The 21,747-nt window shown below is 41.1% G+C and overlaps 1 protein-coding gene and 1 long non-coding RNA gene across 3 annotated transcripts in view; both read left to right on the forward strand.

The window, feature by feature from the left end:
* Positions 1-21,747, forward strand: part of BMPER (BMP binding endothelial regulator) — a 525,475-nt gene that overhangs the window by 501,437 nt on the left and 2,291 nt on the right. For both annotated transcript variants that reach the window (XM_026674868.2, XM_087947656.1), the window contains exon 14: positions 20,327-20,457. In XM_026674868.2, the coding sequence (XP_026530653.1) occupies positions 20,327-20,457 (131 nt within the window). The remainder of the gene's footprint in view (positions 1-20,326; positions 20,458-21,747) is intronic.
* LOC148128904 (uncharacterized) lies at positions 17,337-19,343 on the forward strand. The gene is made up of 2 exons (XR_015746012.1): positions 17,337-17,685; positions 18,110-19,343. It is a non-coding gene; the product is annotated as an uncharacterized LOC148128904 (long non-coding RNA).

The following is a 21,747-nucleotide window of genomic DNA, read 5'->3' on the forward strand; positions in this document are numbered from 1 at the left end:
TAGTTTCCCCACAACCATACTCCTCCCGTTCTATCTCCTCCCTTAAGCAGTTTAACTGCTTGTTGATTATCCCTTACATCAGGGATTCCCCCTCGCATTCTGTTGCAACTCCTTTCCACCACTCCTTTTGTCGCCTCAGTCCGTCCCCGATAAACAAGCTGGCTGGTTAGAGCATTCCCTCACCCTCTCTTCAGATTAAACTCTCTTCGAAACTATTCAGCCTCTACTCGGCTGACATTGATGACGTTTTTCTTTTGACGAGGCTATCTCTTCTCCCGTCCGCGATTACGCTGCTCTTTCATTATTTATCATGTGTTAATATTTTATACTGTCACTACACTACATCTAGAGTGATTTTATTGCTTTTCTTTTGCCCAGGGCCACCACATATTTTTCAGGTATTTATGTCAATGTCTAGTCCAGAGCATAAATAATTGTGTTTATTTTGTACATCAGGTTGCATAAGTCCAGCTTAATATGCGATATTTTGGTATACATACTGGTATGTGATATTTTGTATACATACAGAGAAAGAAGCACTCTTATGATCTTTAACTTAGGCTTGCTGTCAGACATCAGCCATAATAATTACTGTTTTGAACAATATGTAGGTTGTATTACACAAATGGCTATTTTATATGTGAAATTATGAAATAAATTTGAGTAGAGTTCCTGGGAAAGTGTCAGAATAACAGAATAACACTTAGAGGGATCTTGGGGGAACCCTATACCATTTCAGAGAAATGGCTGTCCAGTCTTTTCTGAAAAACTTCCAGTGATTGAGCACCCAGAACTTCTGGAGACAAGCAGGTCCACTGGTTAATTGTTCTCACCGTCAGGAAGTTTCTCCTTAGTTTTAGGTTGCTTCCCTCTGTTCAGTTTCCATCCATTGCTTCTTGTTTACGTTCTGCTTCTTTGGAAAATATATTGCACCCACTTCTTTGTGGCAACCCTTAAAAACCTGTTGCCTATCACACTCTTGGGCAAAGCATGTGAGCCATTTCCTCCTTTCAGTGATCCATGAAAGTACATCTATAGTATGGAGATAATAAAGTCAAAAAAAGGTGAATAACATTTTTATAGAACTATAGATATGTTAAGGCTGGGTGTGATAAGGAATGGCTGGGGGGGAGGGGCCAGGCGAGGCACCCCTTGACGTGAGTGACATTGAGTTGGCCACACCCACCCAATCACATGACCACCAAGCCACACCCACCAAATAAGCCACGCCCACAGAACCAGTAGTAAAAAAAATTGAATCCCACCACTGGAAGAAAAGAATATCATACCCGACACCATTTGTTTATGCTGCTAAAAGGAAATCTTTTTCAGTCTTGATCCCTAGAAACTATCTAGATCAGTGATCCCCAACCTTTCTTATGCCGCGGCCCGGTATCCCCAACCGTTTTTATGGCGCGGCCCGGTACCTGATTAGCTGGGCGCCGCCATCTTTTTGATGAAAAAGTGCTTCCGTGACCTCACCGGAAGCACTTTTTCATCAAAAAGATGGCGGGCTAAGCGCTTTCGGTGAGCTTTTCTGGGTAGAAATGGCTTTCTACCCGAAAAGCTCACTAAACGCAGCGCCGCTCATCTTTTTTGATGAAAAGTGCTTCCGGTGAGCTTTCACCGGAAAAGCTCACCGGAAGCACTTTTTCATCAAAAAGATGGGCGCCCAGCAAACCAGCAGCCCGGTAGGACTTGTTCCACGGACGGTACCGGTACCGGTCCGCGGACCGGTGGTTGGGGACCCCTGATCTAGATAACTCCCTGCAATTCTCCTGGCAACAGTTTTCAGACATGATTTGCCATTGCCATGTTCTTCCTAGGAGAAGAAAAAAAGAAGAGAGAAAAAAGATTATGGCTGAGAGTTCAAAGGTGCCTTTCCGAAAGGCAGGATTAGAATCAATGGTCTCCCAGTTGCTAATCTAATGCATTTAAATCCTAAAACGGTTTTCAAGATGGTTGCATACATGGATGCTGTGGCTGGCTGCTCCTTCTTTCAGTGTATGGTGTGTATGATTCTGTGTGTGTTTTGGATCCTTTCTTTGATTGAATCCTGTCGGGCAAGGAGCATCTATAGTCAGCAAGCCTTGTTACAAATTGGACTGAAATGTGAAAAGGCTATTACGGACTATTTTATACATTCTCATAACATACCGAAGGAAGCAGCTAGTACCCTGGGGGAGCCATGGATCACTATCCCTGTAGGAAAGAGGAAGAGGCGGAGGAAGAGGAAGAGATGATGCCATGCTGAGGTTTTCTTTAGGCTCAGTAAGTTTCCACACAAGCCTTCAATTCCAAGTATATTTCTTACCAATGCAAGATCTCTGACTAACAAATGGATGAATTAAGGCTACAGATTGCAAAGACTAAATTTATCAAGAACTGCTGTGTTTTGCTAATCACAGAAAATTGGCTTCATTCACTCATTCCAGATGAAGCTGTTGAGCTGGAAGAGTACTTAGCTCACTGGCAGGACAGGAGTAGAGATTCTGGCAAGATCAAAGGGGGAGGTTTAAGCCTTTATGTGAACAAAAGCTGGTATATCAATACAAAGACTGTGGACAGCCACTGCTCCATAGATCTAGAGTATATGACTCTTAAATGTAGACCCATATATCTTCCACAGGAATTCAGCGTGGTTTTGATTACTGCAGTCTATATCCCTGATGCCAATACTACCATAGCTTTGGGATTCTTGTCTGACATTGTTAGTAATCAGCAGAATAAGTATCCTGATGCTGTGCATATCATAGCGGGGGACTTTAATCAAGCTGATTTAAAAGCTCCCTAAATTCTATCAGCATGTTAAATGTGCTACTAGAGGAGCAAACATATTGGACAAAGTATATACCAACATCAAACATGGCTATAAGGTTATACAATTACCATATTTGGGACAATCAGACCATATGTCACTGCTTTTAGCACCAGTGTGCATCCCTCTTAGGAGATGGGCTCTACCTATAATCAAGACAGTGAAATCTTCACCAGAAGATGCTTCCCAACAACTTTAAGATTGTTTTGAGAACACAAATTGGGACATCTTTTACCATCCTGACCTAGAGGTGCACACTGCAACTGTTCTGTGCTATATCAAACACTGCACAGATACTATCACTGTGGATAAACATATTAGGATCTATCCCAATCAGTAACCTTGGATGACCAAGGAAGTCCAGTGCCTCTTGCGTGACAGGACCAAGGCCTTTAGGTCTGGTGATAGGGCAAGATAGAGTGTTGCCAGAGCTAATCTGAAGAAAGGTATTCGGAAGGCCAAGACTGATTATAAGAGGAAGATTGAGGATAATTTTTATAGCTATAACATGAGGCAGGTGTGGCGAGGGATTCAACAAATTACAAACCATCAACCAACCAATGTCATCCTTGCTGAGGGGGATGCTTCATTGGCTGAGGAACTGAATCATTTCTTTGCTTGCTTTGAAGTGGAAACAGAGACAGCTAAAATACAACCACCAGCCAAATGTAGCCCCCACCTCATTGTGGAGGAACAGAAGGTGAAGAGCATTCTGAGGACTATGGACCCTAGAAAGGCTGCCAGTCCTGATGGTATCTCTGGCCAAGTGCTTAAAGACTGTCTGATCAGTTGGCTGGAGTCTTTACCAGGATCTTCAATCGGTCTTTATTCCAGTCCACTATTCCATCTTGTTTGAAGGCTTCCACCATTGTTCCGCTGCCAAAGAAGTTCCCTATCAATAACCTCAACAATTACAGACCAGTGGCACTCACTCCTATCATCATTTTATTTTTTTTTATTTATTTATTTATTTATTTATTTATTTATTTATTTATTTATTTATTTATTTATTTATTTATTTATTTGCCAATTGTTTACAAGATAATAAGTATAAGTGTATACATAGTTGTGAATACATGAAATGGGTACATATAAGAAAAATAAAAGAATAAGAGAAACAATAGGACAGGGACAGTAGGCACGTTGGTGTGCTTATGCACGCCCCCTACAGACCTCTTAGGAAAGGGGTGAGGTCATGTGCTCTGAGAAATTGGTCTTCCGGCACATCATTTCTGGTCTTCCGCATACATTTGATAAACACCAGTTTGCATACAGAAGAAATAGATCTACTCTTCACACTGCTCTGACTCATCTAGAACAGCAGGGGGGCTATGTGAGGATGCTTTTTGTAGATTTTAGTTCTACATTTAACACAATGCTTCCACATAGACTAGTGTCGAAACTTCTGGACCTTGGCCTTTCTTATTCAATCTGTCTTTGGATTATGGATTTCCTCTCTGGCCGCTCACAGAGGGTCAGATTAGGTAATCATACCTCTTCAGTCCTTATTCTTAACACTGGTACACCACAGGATTGCGTACTCTTTATGTGCATGACTGCATTCCCACTCACGCTAGTAATACTATTGCTAAATTTGCAGATGATACAACAGTGGTGGGACTCATCTCCGGGGGTGGTGGTGAGTCTGCCTATCGAGATGAGGTGGACCTGTTTCTTTCATGATGTGGAGACAATAACTTGGTCCTCAACACCAATAAGACCAAGGAGCTTATAGTGGACTATAGAAGGAACAGATCAGACATTGCTTATCAATGGAGACCGAGTGGAGCAAGTGGCCACTTTTAAGTTTCTGGGTGTTACCATAAAAGAGGACCTGCCCTGGGGTGCCCACATTGCAGCACTGGTCAAAAGGGCCCAGCAGAGATTATACTACCTGAGACTTCTCAAAAAACAACAACCAAATGAAAAACTGCTGGTGACCTTCTACCGCTGCACCATAGAGAGTATTTTAACTTACTGCATCTCTGTATGGTTTGCCAATTGCACGGTGGCAGATAGGAAAGCACTCCAGAGGTTTGACGTCATTGCCCAGAAGATCATTGGTTGCCCTCTCCCCTCTTTGGAAGAGCTTTATAGCTCCCGCTGCCTTAAGAAAGTTCAAAACATTCTCAAAGATCCATCTCATCTTGGGAATCCTTTTTTTGAACTATTACCATCTGGCAGACAGTACATAATAATAAAAACTAGGACAAATAGTCTGAAAAACAGCTTCTATCCCAGGGCAGTAGCTTTTTTGAATTCTGCTGTATAGTGCAGTATTGGTCAGCGGTTTCCGGTTCAATGTGTGAAGGGTGAAGGATGTGTGTTTGTGTTTATTTTCATGGTCATGATGTGCACTGAAGATGGTGTTTGATTTCATTGTATGAGGTGCAGTGACAATAAACTAAACTAAACTAAACTATGCCACGCTGGCTTTCAAAGTAGAATTTCAAATATAAAAAGTGGCATTTACAGCCATCCTACCACTGTGAACTCTTACCTTATCACATAGCCCTTTAAATTTTAATCATGAGTACACAGCCCTTGCACCTCCAGACTTTCACTCAAAACTTGTTTCTTCAATGAAAATATTTATTGTTACAGGACAACTTATTCTGAAAACAAACAATAATTACTTTGGGGAAACAGTATTTATTGAGTATGGTAGTGATATCATTCAAATCAAAGGGAAGGATGCAGAGAAGCAACTTATGATTAGCAATATGATTAGTTTGAAATGTAGTTATCTCTAGACATCCAATATTTTCATAAATGTAATATTTTACACAAGCACATTTATTTCTGTTGAGTTTTTCATATGTATTAGCAAAAAAAAAAAATTACAAAAAAAGGGAACAAAGGTCTCTACAACTCTCTCATTCAAAGAATACAGCTTTAAAGCCTACATATCATCACTGTGGTATGTATGTGATTGGCCAGATTGTCCTCAACAGTGCAATGTTCACATTTACCCAGGAACTCTTTTATTTCTCCATCTCATTCTCTCTTGCTACACACACACCCCAGCCAGGAAAAGTTTGGTTTGGGAGGAGGCATTCCAAGGTTTCGTCAACATTGAACTTCTGGCACATCACCTTTTAGTAAACAACTGGATTATGGGGGCAGTTTGCAGGGGAGAAGATGGGAATGCTGGGTAGCTAACTTCTGATTACAATATTTCAAATACCTGCTGACGCCCAGGAGCAAAGCCTGGTTTTCTGCCATGTTAGGCTGGACAGATGCTGAGACACAAGTATAACAGCTATTCCACATCACGTCTTTTTCTTCTGCTTTTGGCTCTCTAGACTAGAGCCTGCACGGGCAGCTACAAAGGAAGCTTTTGTTACATAATGATCTTCTAGCAGCAAGATAAGTCTGGTTCCACAGCATATATGTATTGATTAATACATCTCTGAGAGGCTCATTTTGTGAAAACACTGCTGTTAGCTTCTTATACAGAAAATCCCAGCCATCTGCTTTTGTTTTTCACATACAAAACCCAGACAATTTCCCAAAGATTATCTTCTGCCATTAGAGGGATGACCTGTTTATATAGAATGCTGCAAGAAATATTATCCTTGCAAAAACTGATGAGCCAAACAATATCAAACCCATGATAATATGTCTCTGTTGGACGGTTACACAGTTTGTGTATCTTGGGTCTCACACCTGCCAGAAAACAAATGTGGAAGAACTACAATTCTAGATTTAGTAAAAATAAGTAGCAGTACATGATGGATTAGGGAGGCAAACTGAGGACATTTCCAATAGCAATTGTTTTTCTTTAGCAGTGGGTCAGGCAACCTCCATCCCCAGCAATGCATGCCATCTTTTGATGAATTCAAATGGCCCATTCTGATACCTACTTGGCAGGCAGTAGTAATAGTGGCAGGAATGATCAGTTTCAATTTTCTGCATGTTTCTGTCGCATATAGTTGGTGATGGGAGGTGTAGTTAAATCAGATATCCCAGCAGCAGTGCAAGAACTATATCTGCTTTTAATATTTGAAGGCAGCATGATAGAAGGGAGAGCAGGACAAAATTGCCCTTTCTCATTGAAAAAAGAAGAGAAATATTTCAAACTGGGTGACATGGTTGCGAGTAATACTCCTAAACCAATTCAAGACTCTGAGGCCTTGGCTTCCTCAAAAATCCTGTTTATTGGATACATCATATCGGCACAGTCAAAGGTGGAACTAACATTGAATAATTCCCACATCTTTGGTATAATTAAAGAATAGATACTGTCCACATCCCTTGTGTCACAAGTCATGTTAGCCAATCAAGCAGGTGATTAACTTCTCAGCACTCCCTCCTGCCGTTGCTAGGACACTTTGATCTGATGCCTTATCTTATATCTTGGTTCTCAAGAGCCCTATCATTGTTACGTCTGGCACCATTGGAGGAAAACATTCTACATTCCATAAGTCCCCCTCCCCCTAATAAGTATGGCAACTAAGAAACGAAGCAAGAAAAATATCACTTCAGCTAGAGTTGTTTCGAGAGTTGACAGTCAGCTCCACTTATTGTAAAAAAGCATCTCTAAGATATGAAGCACAAATAGCAATTAAACCCATTTCAGTCATCCTCCCTTCCATGTATTGATGTTTTGAGTTTTTGAGGGTTTTTATGGAATTTCTTTACTAGCCAGTTTGCTCTCACATTGGTGCTCTTAACCTAGGTGGCCTCTGATAAAAGATATCCTTTCCATTGCACTAAACAATGCAAGTTCCCCTTATAAAATCTAAAATCTGCTTTACTTCATAATGTGTCTCCCCTTCCACCACTATGGGCTTTGAGCCACTGAAGCTATCTGTCTCAATATAGAGCTGACTACCAGTTTTAACAAGCTACTATGGAACACTGAGTGCACCTTCCCCAAAAGGCGAGTAAATTTTAGTACCACAGTAACTGGATTGATTACCATTATGATGGGGAATGCCCCCCAAACTTAGGACCTGTTTTTTTGCAGGGCAACTTTAGTCTTAAATATTTTGTGGAGAGATAAACCTTCTCCCCCCCGAAGACTCTCTGCAGGGCCCATCTTTTATCAGCCTGCTCTTTGTAAGCTTCTGTTGCTTTTGTCAAAGTTCAGTGTTCTGGTATGGGATCTACCCCTTTGGCCACTTGAAAGGTATTCCATGATACAGTATTTGCATTATTGTGTGCCACTTCAGCAAAAGGCAGTAGTTCTGCCCAATTAGTCTGCTGGTAGTTGATATAGTACATTAGGTACTGCTCCACCATGATGTTAACTCTTTCCACCACGCCACTGCTACTGGGATGAAAAGCTGCACTAAGCCCCTGGGAGAACCCAATGGACTTAAAGAACTCCCTCCAGGATTTAGCCATGACTTGGACCCCCCAATCTGAAATAATTCTGCATGGGACCTCATGCAATCAGTAGATATGCCTCAGGAACAACTTCATCAGTTAGTGGAAGGATGGTAATCCAGGGCAGGCAAAGAAATGAGCTGCTGGGAAAATAAATCAACCACTATCCAAATCATGGTATTCCTTCTACTTTGTGGTAGCTCGACTATGAAGTCCATCGTGCTCTTTTCCCAGAGCCAGGTGGGCTCAGCTACTTGCTGCAGCAACCCAGTGGGCTTTCCCAGCCTTTTCTTCATTGTTACACAGGTTGCACAATTCTTTGCATAGCTCTTGGTGTTTTTTTCATCCCTGGACACCAAAAGTGTCTCCTAACCAGGTGCACAGATTTCAGGAACCCAAAATGCCCCACCTGCCTGGTGCCATGGCTCTTTCATAGGACCTACATCCACAGGCTGTTAAGTACGTATAATTTAGTCCCCTTCCAGATGAACTTGTCCATAATGGTCAAGAACTGGGGGTTCTCCTTGAACTAGGGGGTCACTTTATAACTCAGTTTTGAGTTTCTAGGTCAGTTCCTTCTCTGGTGTGGTCAGTTGCTGCACAGCTCATCATTGCATGACCACCAGGGCCATGTAGAGTTAGGGTTAGGGTAAGGGAAAACAGATAGGAGGTTGAACAACTAGTCTTGTGGCATGACCAGAACAATCTGGAACTGAACACACTCAAAACCATAAAATGGCTGTAGACTTTAGGAGGAACCTTCCCATATTACCACCTCTTACAATACTAGACAACATAGTATCAACAATAGAGACTTTCATTTTTTTCAAATTTCTAGGCTCTATCATATCTCAAGACCTAAAATTGACACCTAACATCAAAAACATTATCAAAAAAGTACAAAAGCACAACTTTCTGTGCCAGCTCAGAAAGCTCAAACTGCCCAAGGAATAGCTGATACAGTTCTACAGAGGAATTATTGAGTCTGTCATCTGCACCTCTATAACTGTCTGGTTTGGTTCTGCAACCCAACAAGACAGACACAGACTTCAGAGGATAATTAGGACTGCAGAAAAAACAATCACTACCAACCTGCCTTCCTATATACTGCATGAGTCTAAAAGAGGGCTGTGAAAATATTTACAGATCCCTCACATCCTGGACATAAATTGTTTCAACTCCTACCCTCAAAATGACGCTAGAAAGCATTGCACACCAGAACAACTAGACACAAGGACAGTTTTTCCCGAACGCCATCACTCTGCTAAACAAATAATTCTCTCAACACTGTTCAACTATTTACTAAATCTGCATTATTATCACTATTAATCTTCTCATCACTCCTATCATCCATCCCCTCCCACTTGTGACTGTATGATTGTAACTTTGTTGCTTGTATCCTTACAATTTATATTGAATGTTTCCTAGTATGATTTGATTGCCTATTTGTACATTATGTCTATATTAAATGTTGTACCTTATGATTCTTGATGAATGTATCTTTTCTTTTATGTACACTGAGAGCATATGCACCAAGACAAATTCCTTGTGTGTCTAATCACATTTGGCCAATAAAGAATTCATTTATTCATTCATTCATAATTACATTACGACTGCTCTGGTACTGGGGCATTCTCGAGAGGGCATCAGCCAGAAAGTTTTTTTCCTCCTGAGAGGTAGGAAGTTAAATCAGTTGAAGTATTGCGCTCACTGAACCTGCTTTAGTGAGAGTTTGCAAGGAATTCTAAGTGCCTCCAAATGTTTATAGTCAGTGCACACTTCAAATGGTACATTACTCCCCTCCAGGAAGTGGCACCAAGTCAATAGTGCCCACCAGACTGCAAAAGCCTCCTTTTACCATATGGCCCAGCATCTCCATGTCAATGAGTTTTTGGGAGGTTTAGATACACAGTTGCAAGTTCACCTCCTCATTTTTCTGGAGGAGCACAGCCCCTATGGCCAAGTTGCTGGCATCAGCTTGGATCACAAAGGGTTTCTCGGGATCAGGGTGCTTCACAACCAGTTCCCTTACAAATAGCATTTTCAGTTTTAAATCCCTGTTTGGCATTCCATCATCCATTGGCGTGTGATCAGCAAGGGTATTCTTGCAAAGGATAGGATGAATTGGCTATAAAAGTTAGTGAACTTGTAGTTGTTTATGGGTTCAAGGAGGCTGCCATCCTAGGATGGCTTTCACCTTTCCTGTGTCCATTTCCACCCCTTCACTCAAAACTCAATAACCCAAGTGTCAGGACTCCAACAAATCCACCCCCATTCAAATCATGTCTCTAGCTGCATATCAGGGAAAAGAAAATTGATGTATTAGAAGTGGACATGTTGGTGTTAGCTGGATGCAGCCGATATTAAATACATCATTCATTTCCCCCTTGACCCTGGCCTTCCCACACACCCTGGATGTGTATTCTCCAATGGGACACATACATCCCCAAGAGTCATCAATCATGCTCTCCAATAATTTTCTTGTGCTCCAACAACTTTGGGCTGCCAGGGTAATTATCTAGGCACTTAAGGAATGTATTATTTTTCCCCACTCCCTTTTTCTGGCAGCTAAAAAGGCCAAAGGAGTATCTTTTTAGTTGACACCAGGTCTGATGGAACTCACATTTGGATAGCTTAATGCAGTGATCGCTAACCTTTTTGACACTGCATGCCGGAAACAAAAAAAACAGACGATCTTCCAGTTTTCAATGTGCCTGGTCTTCCAGTTTCCAGTGCACATATGCATGCAAAGACCAGCTGGCCGGTGCACATGTGCTGGCTCTGCTGGCCTTTGGGGGATCTTTGTGCCTCCCTGCCTGCTGCCCTGGTCCCCGTCAGGATGGCAGGACATCCCCACTGACGACCCAGTTCCACAGCCCCAGACAGGGAGAGAAAGTTGAATGGGAATGCTGCCTCCCTTCACTGGAAAGCTGGAGCCCCTTCCTGGCGTCGAAGGGAAGGGGCATCTGTGTTTCTTGGGCTTGGGTTGGGGAGCCAGCAGGTGGGAAAGCTTTGCCCCAACTCTGGCCAGGATGTAGCACCCCTCTCCAGCCCACCAGCAAAACCCCCTCACTTCTGCCAAGGGAGTGTGACTGCACACTTTTTACCCCGGTGTTCCACCCATGAGCATTTGCTGGCTGGGCGGTCAACTGCTCCGCCCGCTGCTCCTGCTGCTGCTGGGGGCAAAAGGGTGGCAGTGGTTCTCGCTCCTGACTCTCGGCCTGTTGTGCCTGCCACTGCTGCTCTTTTGGAAAGGTGGGCCTGCACGTGTGCACCACCACCACCCTCTCAGCCCTGGTAGTGGTGGTTCTCATGTCTCTCACCCTGTGCCTGCTGCTGCTGCTCTTTTGGGGGAGATGGGGCTGCAGATGTGAACTATCCTCGAGCCCCAGCAGTGGCAGCAGCAGCTGCTGCAGGGGGAAGGGGAGGGGGAAGGGCCACTCCCATGCCGGTGAGCCATGTGGGCAGCTTGCCTCCCCACCAGCAGCTCCTCCTCCAGCATCCCACCCAGAAGCAGCAGTGCAACAGCTGTTGCTGCCACCGGGGGCAAGGGGGCATGGATGGGCAGGCCAGGGCTTCCCTCTTCCCTGAGTGGGCTTTTTGCATGGCCCCAACTCTCCAGCCCATGGCACTGACGTGCATCTGTGTTCAGGAGCACCTGGCTGGCTTGGGTGAATGGGGCAGCGTTTGCTGGTTGGGTGGACGACTGCCCCATGCCCAAGCTGGCCAGTGCGCTGGAACCCAGAAGAGCAAGGGCAAGCAGCAAACAAGCAAGCAGCTGGCCAGGACAGCTGGGGCTATACAAGAAGGGAGGGGGGACTTCCGGTTTGTCGGCTTCGCTAGCGGCAGGGATTCACGATGCTGCGCGATCCCCGCGGCGCTAGCGTTTGGTGCCTCCGATCCAGACGGGTTTGGATGCTAAGGCTGCCCTGCAGGGGTGGCTGAAGACAGGGGGGATCCGGAGAGGGGTTTGGGGGTGTTGCAGACCCCTCCCGGCCGGCAAAACCCCCTTTTCTCAAGACGGTGCAGCGGCGGTCCGTAATGGCCGCCACAAAGAAGCCGGCAGCTGGGTAAGAATGTGCAGGAGGAAGAGGAGAAAGTTTTTTTTTAAGTGAAAGTTTTTCTTGGCTGACCCAGGACTTTAAGACATATTTAACATCCTGAAAATTATGGCTTTCTGAATGATACTTTCCAGAAGAGAACTATAAGCGGCAATTTTGAGGTGCTGAAAGGAAAGTTTACTCTCCTTCCCTATGGAATCAACAAATGGATATTGAGAAACTTGTTTTTTTTATAGTAAGTTAAAACTTGCTTTCTGTGATAAGTGGGAAGGGAGAGGACAATATATATATATTGTTGGAGGAGATGCCTTAAGGATTTGAAGACTGAAATTTATTGCAATAAGGCTTTAAAATACAGGTTTGGTCGTTTTTTTTTTTTTATTGATATTACCCCAGGAAGAGAAAGTGAGAACTTTGTTTTGGCTTGGACTGAGTGGTGACTTTGGGATTTTGGGAATGTTCTAATTTTTGAAACATCTTGGTGGTTGTAAGAAGAAAGAGGAAAAAAAAGAAAAGAAAAGATTTATAATGGCTTTTTCCGTTGAGGAACTGAGAAAAGAATATGAACAAACAAAAAGAGAGGGCAAGGACGCTGTAAAGGAAGCTTTTCTCTTTTTAGAAATGGCGCTGCTATTTATCAACAAACACAACAACAGATGGAGGCAGCAGAAGAAGAAGAAGAAGAAGAAGAAGAAGAAGAAGAAGAAGAAGAAGAAGAAGAAGAAGAAGAAGAAGAAGAAGAAGAAGAAGAAGAAGAAGAAGAAGAAGAAGAAGAAGCCATCTTTGATGAATCTCAAAATTTAATTAAGAAAGAGAGGAGAAAGAGAGGAAGGAAAATGAAGGACTTAAGATTTAAAAAAACACCCAAGAAAGAGAAAAATAAGATGCAAAATCAATATAAAGCTAGAAAACAAAAGAAAAAAGGAACACAACAGAGAAGGGAAGCTAACAAGGCAGAGGCTAGGAGAAGGTGGGGTAGAAAGGCCTGGTGGGAGAAGAAAGAAAGGGAAAAGGTGGAGAAAAGCCACAAAGCTTTGAAACCAGATGGGAAAAGAGGTATTTTTTTTTAGGGACAAAGGGTAATGTATAATTTGTTTAAAAAAGAGATTCTGCAAGTTACATAAGATGGTATTGTAGCATTTGTATTAGAAATAGAAAATTAGAATGGTTTAAGAGTTAATAAGAGATTAAAATATTGAAATGTTTAGTAATGTATTTAATCATTTTGGATTTATTATTTTTCTTTTTTAAAAATTAGTAGATAGAATGTACCAAGCAGAAGCAGATTGGGTATTAGGTGTTATTTTAAATGTTAATTTAGGGGGATGATAGAAAGGCATCATACTCTGATTAGTGATTCCAGGAGAAACTCTTTTTTCTTTTTACTATAGGGAATGAGACAAATGGATAATAAAGAATGGACAAAGGATACAAATATAATGACTTAAATTAAAATGAATTAAATAAGATAGAATTAAGAAAAGGTGAAATGTGTGGAGAAGCTAATTTAGAAGGTATAGAATGGTAAATAAAATAGGTAATGGCATGTAAGATGAGCATGAATATAATTGAAGTCCATGTAGAGAGAGGTTTGTGGGGCCAAGTTACTTTCCTAAAAGATCTTTTATATTTTTGTGTTTTGTGTGTTTATGTATGTGGGAGAATTAATAAAACCTTGCAGGAATATAGAATGAGAATAATGGTAACCAAGTCAGAGAGAAATAGATGATAATTATAAATTGGATAAATATAGAGAAAAATAATAATAGTGAAATTGGATAAGAGTAAAGAGTAATAAAGAGAAATTGGATAAGAGATATTTGTATGCTCATATGGAAATGGTCTAAAATAGAATTATATTGTATAAAATAATGTTTTATTTGACTTGTAAAATTTATAATGGAAAGAGGTTCATGTATTAATGGTTAATTATGGTTTGTTTGTCTTTAAAATTAATAAAATTTGTTTAAAAAAAAAAGAAGGGAAGGAAGCTCCGGGACTCCTGTCCTCATCCCCGCTGCCCCGTCGCCTCGAGTGGTGGTGGCTGTTGCACTGCCACTTCTGGGTGGGATGCTGGAGAAGAGCTGCCAGTGGGGACATGAACTGCCCACATGGCTCGCTAGCATGGAAGTGGCTGCGGTAGCTGGCCAGCTCTTCTGGGGCGCCCAAACTGGCTAGGCGCTCTGGAGCATGGATGTGCATCAGTGCCATGGGCTGGAGGGTTGGGGCCATTCAAGAAGCCCCAGCCCTCCTGTCCTCACCCCCGCTGCCCCCTCACTCCCAGCAGTGGCAGCTGTTGCATTGCCGCTTCTGGGCAGGATGCTGGAGGAGGAGCTGCCAGCAGGGAGGCAAGCTGCTCGAATGGAGATGCCGCTGAGGGCCCAGGTCATCAGTGTAGAGCGGCTGCAGTGGCTGGCCAGTCATTCCTGCCCTTCCCCCCACAACTGTGGTGGCAGCTGCTGTTGCTGCTCTTCTGGGGAGGCACAGGAGCTGAGCTGGGTGGGAGGAATGCTGATGACAGAAGTGGTTGCACCTCCTTGGGAAAATTGGTGGGAAGGGGGGCTGCACGGGGGGCTGGAGCCACATGAGAACCCCACCCGGCCCGCCCATCCTGACCCACCACATTGTCCCTTTCTGGGTCTTTTGGTATGCACGCCTGATACTCTTTCCTTTACTGGTCTTTGCATCCACATGTGCACCAGAAACCAGAAGACTAAGTGGCCATCGCAGATGCTTGCATTGGAAACGAGATAATCTTTCTAGCATGTGCATGAGCACCAGAGGGTTGCTCTTCTGGTTTTTGGTGTGCATGTGCATGTGAAGTCCAGCTGGCCAGCATGCCAGAACTCAGAAAGCAATGGGCAATGGCTCCACATGCCTGGAGAAATGACTCTGCATGCTACTTCCGGCACGCGTGCCATAGGTTCGCCATCACGGGCTTAGTGTATAGATTCACTGCCAGAAGCTTCTTAAAGACTTGGCAGATTAGTTTGATGTGCTCGTTTATAGTCTCAGTGAAGATGAGAATGTTGTCCAGTAAACTAGGACTCCTTATATAAATGCCCATGTAGCATCTTATTGATCAGCTGCATGAACACCACCAGGGCCCCTTATAGTCCAAATAGCATTACTTTGAACTGGAAGCTTCCCAAAGGGCCGTTAAATGCTATCTTCCATTTGTCTCCCTCTCTGATTCTGATACAATAATACCCTTCCCTCAAATCTTATCTGGTAAATACCTTCCCCTTGGCTAGGTGGGCCAGCAAGTGCTTCCTGAGGACACTCCATTAATCCCCCTGAAGTCTACATATAATCTCATCGTCCCATTCTTCCTTTCCTTAAATAGGACTGGCACAGATATTCCGGATTTAGCCAGCTGGATGAAGTCCCTTGCTAGGTTCTTATCAATGTACTCCCTCAATTCCTTCATCACCTTGGGGTCATGGAGTACCTTTTGGATTTGAGTAGTTTTGTCCCTGGAAGGATCTGAATTGTTCAGTCCGTGGGCCTGTGAGAGGGTAGCATGCCACACTCTTCGTGCCCAAACACCTCCACCAGGTTCTGGTATTCTCTGGGGATGGTCTGGATCCCTGGTGGCTGATTTGATTCAGCCCTTGAGTGTTCTGGGTCCTCAGCACCCATCCTATGCAGGGAGGCTTGCACAACTCTGTTGTGTGGTAGAGGGAATGGGCCTCTTCCCAACCTCAATTTCCTGTTTCCCCCTTCCAACCATATTGTTGGGCTCCATTTGTCCAAACAGGGTATTCCTAGGATCACAACTTCTATCATTTTCGGGACAATCATGAACCGGATCATCTCTCAGTGCTGACTCATCTCCAACTTCACGGGCTCAGTCAGTTGGATTACTGGGGTCCCTCCTATTAGTGAGCCATCAACTTGCTCAAATCTCATGGCCCTGGATAGCCTCCTCACCTGGATTCCCTGCCTTACCACTATTGGCAGGCTTATAAAACATTGGGTGTAGCCTGAATCTATGAGAGCCTCAAAATCCCCCTGAGCTCCCAATTTGGGTACCACAATTCTCACGGGGATTGTGAAATGGCTCTACTCAACATTGGGTCTCTTTCTCCCTCATTCTCACTGTCATATGTGGGTGACTGGCCTCCTTCAGCCAGAGTTCCCTGGAATACTTATGGCTTTTACCCAGATTCTTCCTTCCCCAACAATCTGCTGTTTCATTCTTTCTCTCCAGGATGTTTTCTTCAAGCAAAACATTTTGGATCTGGAATTTGTTGTAGGCTGCAATTATTTTTCTTTGTTACATTGCAGTTTTAATAACATAAAAAGTAAAATTCAGATTGCCAAATGTATGATGCACTTATAATAGTATTTCTAATGTGGTGCTGTCCACGTGAATTGGTCTATATTTCCCATAATCACGCATAACATACTGGGATTTAAAACCAAAACTTTAGAATATTTTAAAATATACAAGGAACTTGCCAAACATTTCATCATGAATTCATCAGAATTTTCCCTGAGAGCTAACATAATTTCAGTTTTTCTTCCAGTGTTCCTTCTTTCTTCACCTCTGCATTTTTCTTCATTGATGAATTTATCAGTTCTCCACATTGATTCAATCATCCAGAACATGGACCACTATCACCAAACTTTGATAATAGCGAGCTAGTGGAGCCATCTCAATGAAATGATATAAATGGAACTGTGCAAGCATAATATTTGAAATCTTAATGGATTGTTTTCTTAACAACTTATACTTCCTTCCTCTTGTCTTCTGCACAAACCAATGTGGGACTAAATAGATGTTGATTTGAGTCTTTATGTCAGATTATATAGAGTTTAGATAATGATGATGGCAATGATGACAGGTGGGCATGACTTTTGTGGACTAAAGGGCACAATCATGCTTCCTGTGACATATCAAGGTCACATCTAAATGATAGCAGGCCGAGGTTTCAATTATTTAGGATACATTAAAGTAGTAAAATAGGCATCTTCATTGTCTTAATTTTGCTACTAATCAAAACCATTTATGGGCATCCCTTGGTGCCAGGCAATAATTACATCTCTGCATTGGTTATCAGTATTCTTCTGGATGCCATGCAAGATGCTGGCAGTCTCCTATAAAACCTTTCAAGGAGGAAGAAGGCAGAGCCTCCTCGCCGACGGACGGTAGATCGCAATTCTCTGCGGATATCGTTCGTGCTCTTTCGTCGGAGAGCCCCAATCATCCTGATTAGGGGCTGAAACTGCCTTGGAGGGGCAGCGAGTAAGAGGAAGCAGCAAGCCTGTTTGTGGGGAGCCGCATCTCCCCCCCGGGCTTGGTTTTTTTTCCTCCCGAAGACGACTGCAGCAATGGTCTAAAATGGCCATCCCAAAGAGGATGACTCAGCTTGACTAAGATTTGTGCAGGAGGGAAGAAAGAGGTGAATAACATCTGAACCGGGACAACTGGGCAATATAACTAAATAAAAGTACCCCGGGATTAAGGTAACATAGAATTTTTAAGAAAAGAAAAGTGAGCGGCGAAATTACAAAGGGACAGAGAAAAAAAAGGAAAATACTTTTGACAGCTAAATGGGGCTTCGAACCGGGAAAGGAAGAAGCTGGAATTAAAGATTTAATGAAATTGGACTAAAATAATTTGGGAATAATCAAGTATAAAATTAAAGCTGGACTTAAGATTGTCAAAGAATAATAATAATAAAGTTTACAAATTGGAGACTGGATTGTGTTGGAATATTGAGGTTCGAAAAACCTTAAATAAAAATATAGGGGGGAAAAGTGAAGACTTCGTATAATGGAGAGTGTCACCTTTTGATAAAAATGTAGTTCAAATAAAAAGAAAAGCATTTTGTTTTTGAATGAACTGGTATAACATTACAGAAATATTGAAACAAAGTAAGAATTTTAGAAAGTGAAAGCAGAACCAGAATAAAGGAAAAAGCAAGGAAGGAAAGATTGTTTGTGGGACTGATTGATGTTTTTGGTATGAACCCTGAACTGGAATAGCTGAGAACTTTAAAAAATTGAAAGAAGAAAGAAGGGAAGTAAAAGTGGTTTCTTTTTGTGGATTTTAAGGATCATAAAATATAAGAATGATGACATCTCTTTGGGATTTAAAAATGGAACTTAAAAATATGAGAGAATTATTACAGGAAAGAGGCGAATCACTTTGCTCTGTGCTAGAAAAAATGGAAATGGCGATTGAAGAACAAGAAGAAAGATTCTCAGAGGAGCAGGAATTGACTCAAGGAGAAGACATTTTGAATGGACAATTAACACAAAGAATGTTACAAAGAAGTGGGGAAAGAAGGAAGGTTAAAAAGTTGAATTTCAAGAAAGCAATTAAAAGAGGGAATAATTGTGAAGTTAGAAAAGGCAGGAAGATTCAGCAGAAAAGGGGAAGGGAAGATATTAAGAAGGAGATAAATTGGAATGAGAAAAGTTATGGGGAAAAGAGAGGGAGGAGAAGCAGTAAGAAACAGGCATGTGAAAGAAAGAAACACAGAACTAGTAAAATGTTGAAAAGAAATTGCCTTTTCAGGGATAATGGTTGATGAATTAAAAAGGGGGATTCCATGCAGGTGACAAGGGGTAACAAGAATATTTCTGCAATTAAAAATATTTAGAAAATAGGGTAATATAGATACTGATAACTCTTATTAAAGAGGGGGTGGAATATGCTGTGGAATCCAATTGAGAAGATGTAATGACTAATGGTTTATTGGGAATTAAGATGAGGGAATAAAGGTATATTCTAATCATTAAGGTGTCACACTCAAAATAGTAAAAGAGGGGAAACTTATACTTGTTCTTTTTTCTTTTTGTGTGGGTGTGTTAAGATCTGTATTAATTTAGAACTTATAAAAAAATGTGTAATGGAAAGGGAATGTGACAGACTAAAGAATCAGCTAAATTAATAAGTTTAATATAGATTATTAAAAGCAAGGAGAGACATTGGTAACTTCATTATTACCACTATTAGGCAAATATATATTGTTTATTTGTATTTTTAAAATAAATATTAAGGATTATATTTGAAATAATTGAAATGAAATTAAAAATGTTTAGATTGGGATTAATGAAAGAATTTAGAATTAAACCTTATTATTATTTATTAGGCAAATACATATTGTTTATCTTTATGTTTAAAAATAAATATTAAAGGATTATATTTGAAATAATTGGAATGAAACAAAATTGATTGAAATTAATGAAAGAGGCTAGAATTAATGTGTTTGTTTCTCTCCTTACTGAAAATTTGGAATGGAAAAGGTAATAATAGAATGAAGTATGCATATATCAATGTATAATTTCTGTCATATTTGTATGTAAAGATGATGACCCGGAAATATGTTGTCCACCAAAAAGAGATTTTTGTTTTTAATGTGAAAACTGAATAAAGTCTGTTAAAAAAAAAAAAAACCTTTCAAGGCATGGGGCTGTGTAATTTGCAGAACCTTTATTCGCTTGATTGTTTGATCCATTCCAGCAGAGGAGAGAAATACCGATCCTGTCAATCAAGAGGCATCATCTGGTAGGATCCAGGAAACAAGCTTTTTCTGTCATGATACTTGCCCTTTGGGAACATTATCCCCTGGAAATTAGAACAACCCCAGCCCTGCTGGCTTTCTACAATACCTCTGCCTCTTTGTGTATGGAAGCTGGATGGTCAGAGCCTATGAAATGATTGTTTTAATTGTCATTGTATCGCTTTTTACCTTGGCTGCAGGTTATGTATTTTATTTTATTTTACTATTGTTTGTGTTTTTAAGTGCTGTTAGCTGCCCAGAGTCATCATGCCAAGTGGGATGGCCCAATTTAATAAAATAAAAATAGTATTCTTTTTTATTGTGAATATTTGAATGTGAAAGTTTATACCCTTAATTGTTTCTGAGATCACACATACTCTTAGTTTATGTCATCACTGAGTAATCTAGATAAATAAAATAAATTAGTATCACCACTATGAGAGTTCCATTAACCATTAAGTTTATAAACCATTTATAGAAGCAAGATTAATGTCCATGAATGCAGGAATTCATAGGAGGAATTTGCTGTGATGGTTGCTATACATTTCTAAAAATTGGACTCTGACGGATCCTGTTCACTCCCTTCTTTCTTGCAGATCCTGTGTGACAGATATGTGTGAGTGCCCAGTTCATAAAAACTGCTATTGTGAGTCATTTCTAGCCTATGCCAGAGCTTGTCAAAGAGAAGGTCTGAAGGTCCATTGGAAACCTGAAGAAAATTGTGCTGGTAAGGAATTCACCATTTCATGCATTTTACAGCATGGAGGGTAAAGGAAGCTTGGGAAACCCAGCTTTTGTTCTGCTTCCCCTTTCTTTACTTCATATTGTATGCACACCAAGTCTGTTGAATGAAGTAGCGGTTAGTGGAAGGACCGCAAAGTTGCAGGCTGGAATTTTTCTGGCTAATTAATAACATTTCCTGCTCTGCTTCTAGCTCATATGGAAATATAAATAATAAATCTGCCTTCATCGGAAGGGAGAAAGGAAAGAGGAATAAGTAAATAAATCAATATTGCCTAATATACTGATCCTGCTAATAATTTAAGTTCAAGTGTTTGTAGTTATGCTGACAGGTACAACATTGCTTTTAAAATCCTGGTTAGAGTGCAAAAGACACTTATTTTATGCTTGCCCAAATGCCAGGATTAATTGTAACATATCCAACATTCACAGAGTGGCTTAACTAACACAGCTATGTGTTCATACCTCTGCTTCTGCCCTTGAGTTTACTAAAAAATTCACATGCATTCACACTCACCTTTTAAACTTCTGATCTCATGCTAATATTTAAAGCAAAGGAGTGGAAGCAATAAAACAAATGACTGCATAATATTTGAAGTAGGAAGCAGAAGACAGATGTACACATGAGGAAAAAAGTCTGGTTTTAGTCTTGGATGAATTGCTAAATTTATATCTTTGTTATTAGTCATAGTCTTAAGAAACAAAATACCAAAAGGTGAACTAAACAGGAATACAGGAACAGCAAAGTTCAGAAGAATTATCCAAGCATAGAAGGAAAGACAGATGCAAAGGGCAATAAAGCATCTGCATTTATAAAAACTATGAATATTTTCCTTTGGAAGACTTTGGAATTACAAAAGAAATACAAGATGAATGAAAAGAAAATTCTGCTGAGTCTACCATAAACTTGATTTTTTTAAAAGGAATGCAATCATAGCTATGTTATTAATCTGCTACAGCAAAAAAAAAAAATCAGTCTTAAGACTTACAGTACTAGAAATATTTGTGGCCCTTATATAGGTGAATATTTCTTCCATTCAACTAGTAGAAATATTTGAGTAGCCCCTAAGGGGAACACAAATATATATAGATCATATCAAGTATAAATATAATGTTCATGATAAATAAGTACAACAGGGCCAGTATTTTAATAGGATAGGTACTTTCCACATGTGTTCAATTTCCATTCTTTCCAGGCTGCAAAGTCAATGTCTGAGCTAGAGATTTGGAGAAATACAGTCTTACATACTACAGTATGTTGTACCAAGCATTCCAT

The sequence above is a fragment of the Notechis scutatus genome, chromosome Z, assembly GCF_049901735.1.
Source record: "Notechis scutatus isolate UNSWTSFEM ecotype Mainland chromosome Z, rNotScu1.2, whole genome shotgun sequence".
NCBI classification, from domain to species: domain Eukaryota; kingdom Metazoa; phylum Chordata; class Lepidosauria; order Squamata; family Elapidae; genus Notechis; species Notechis scutatus.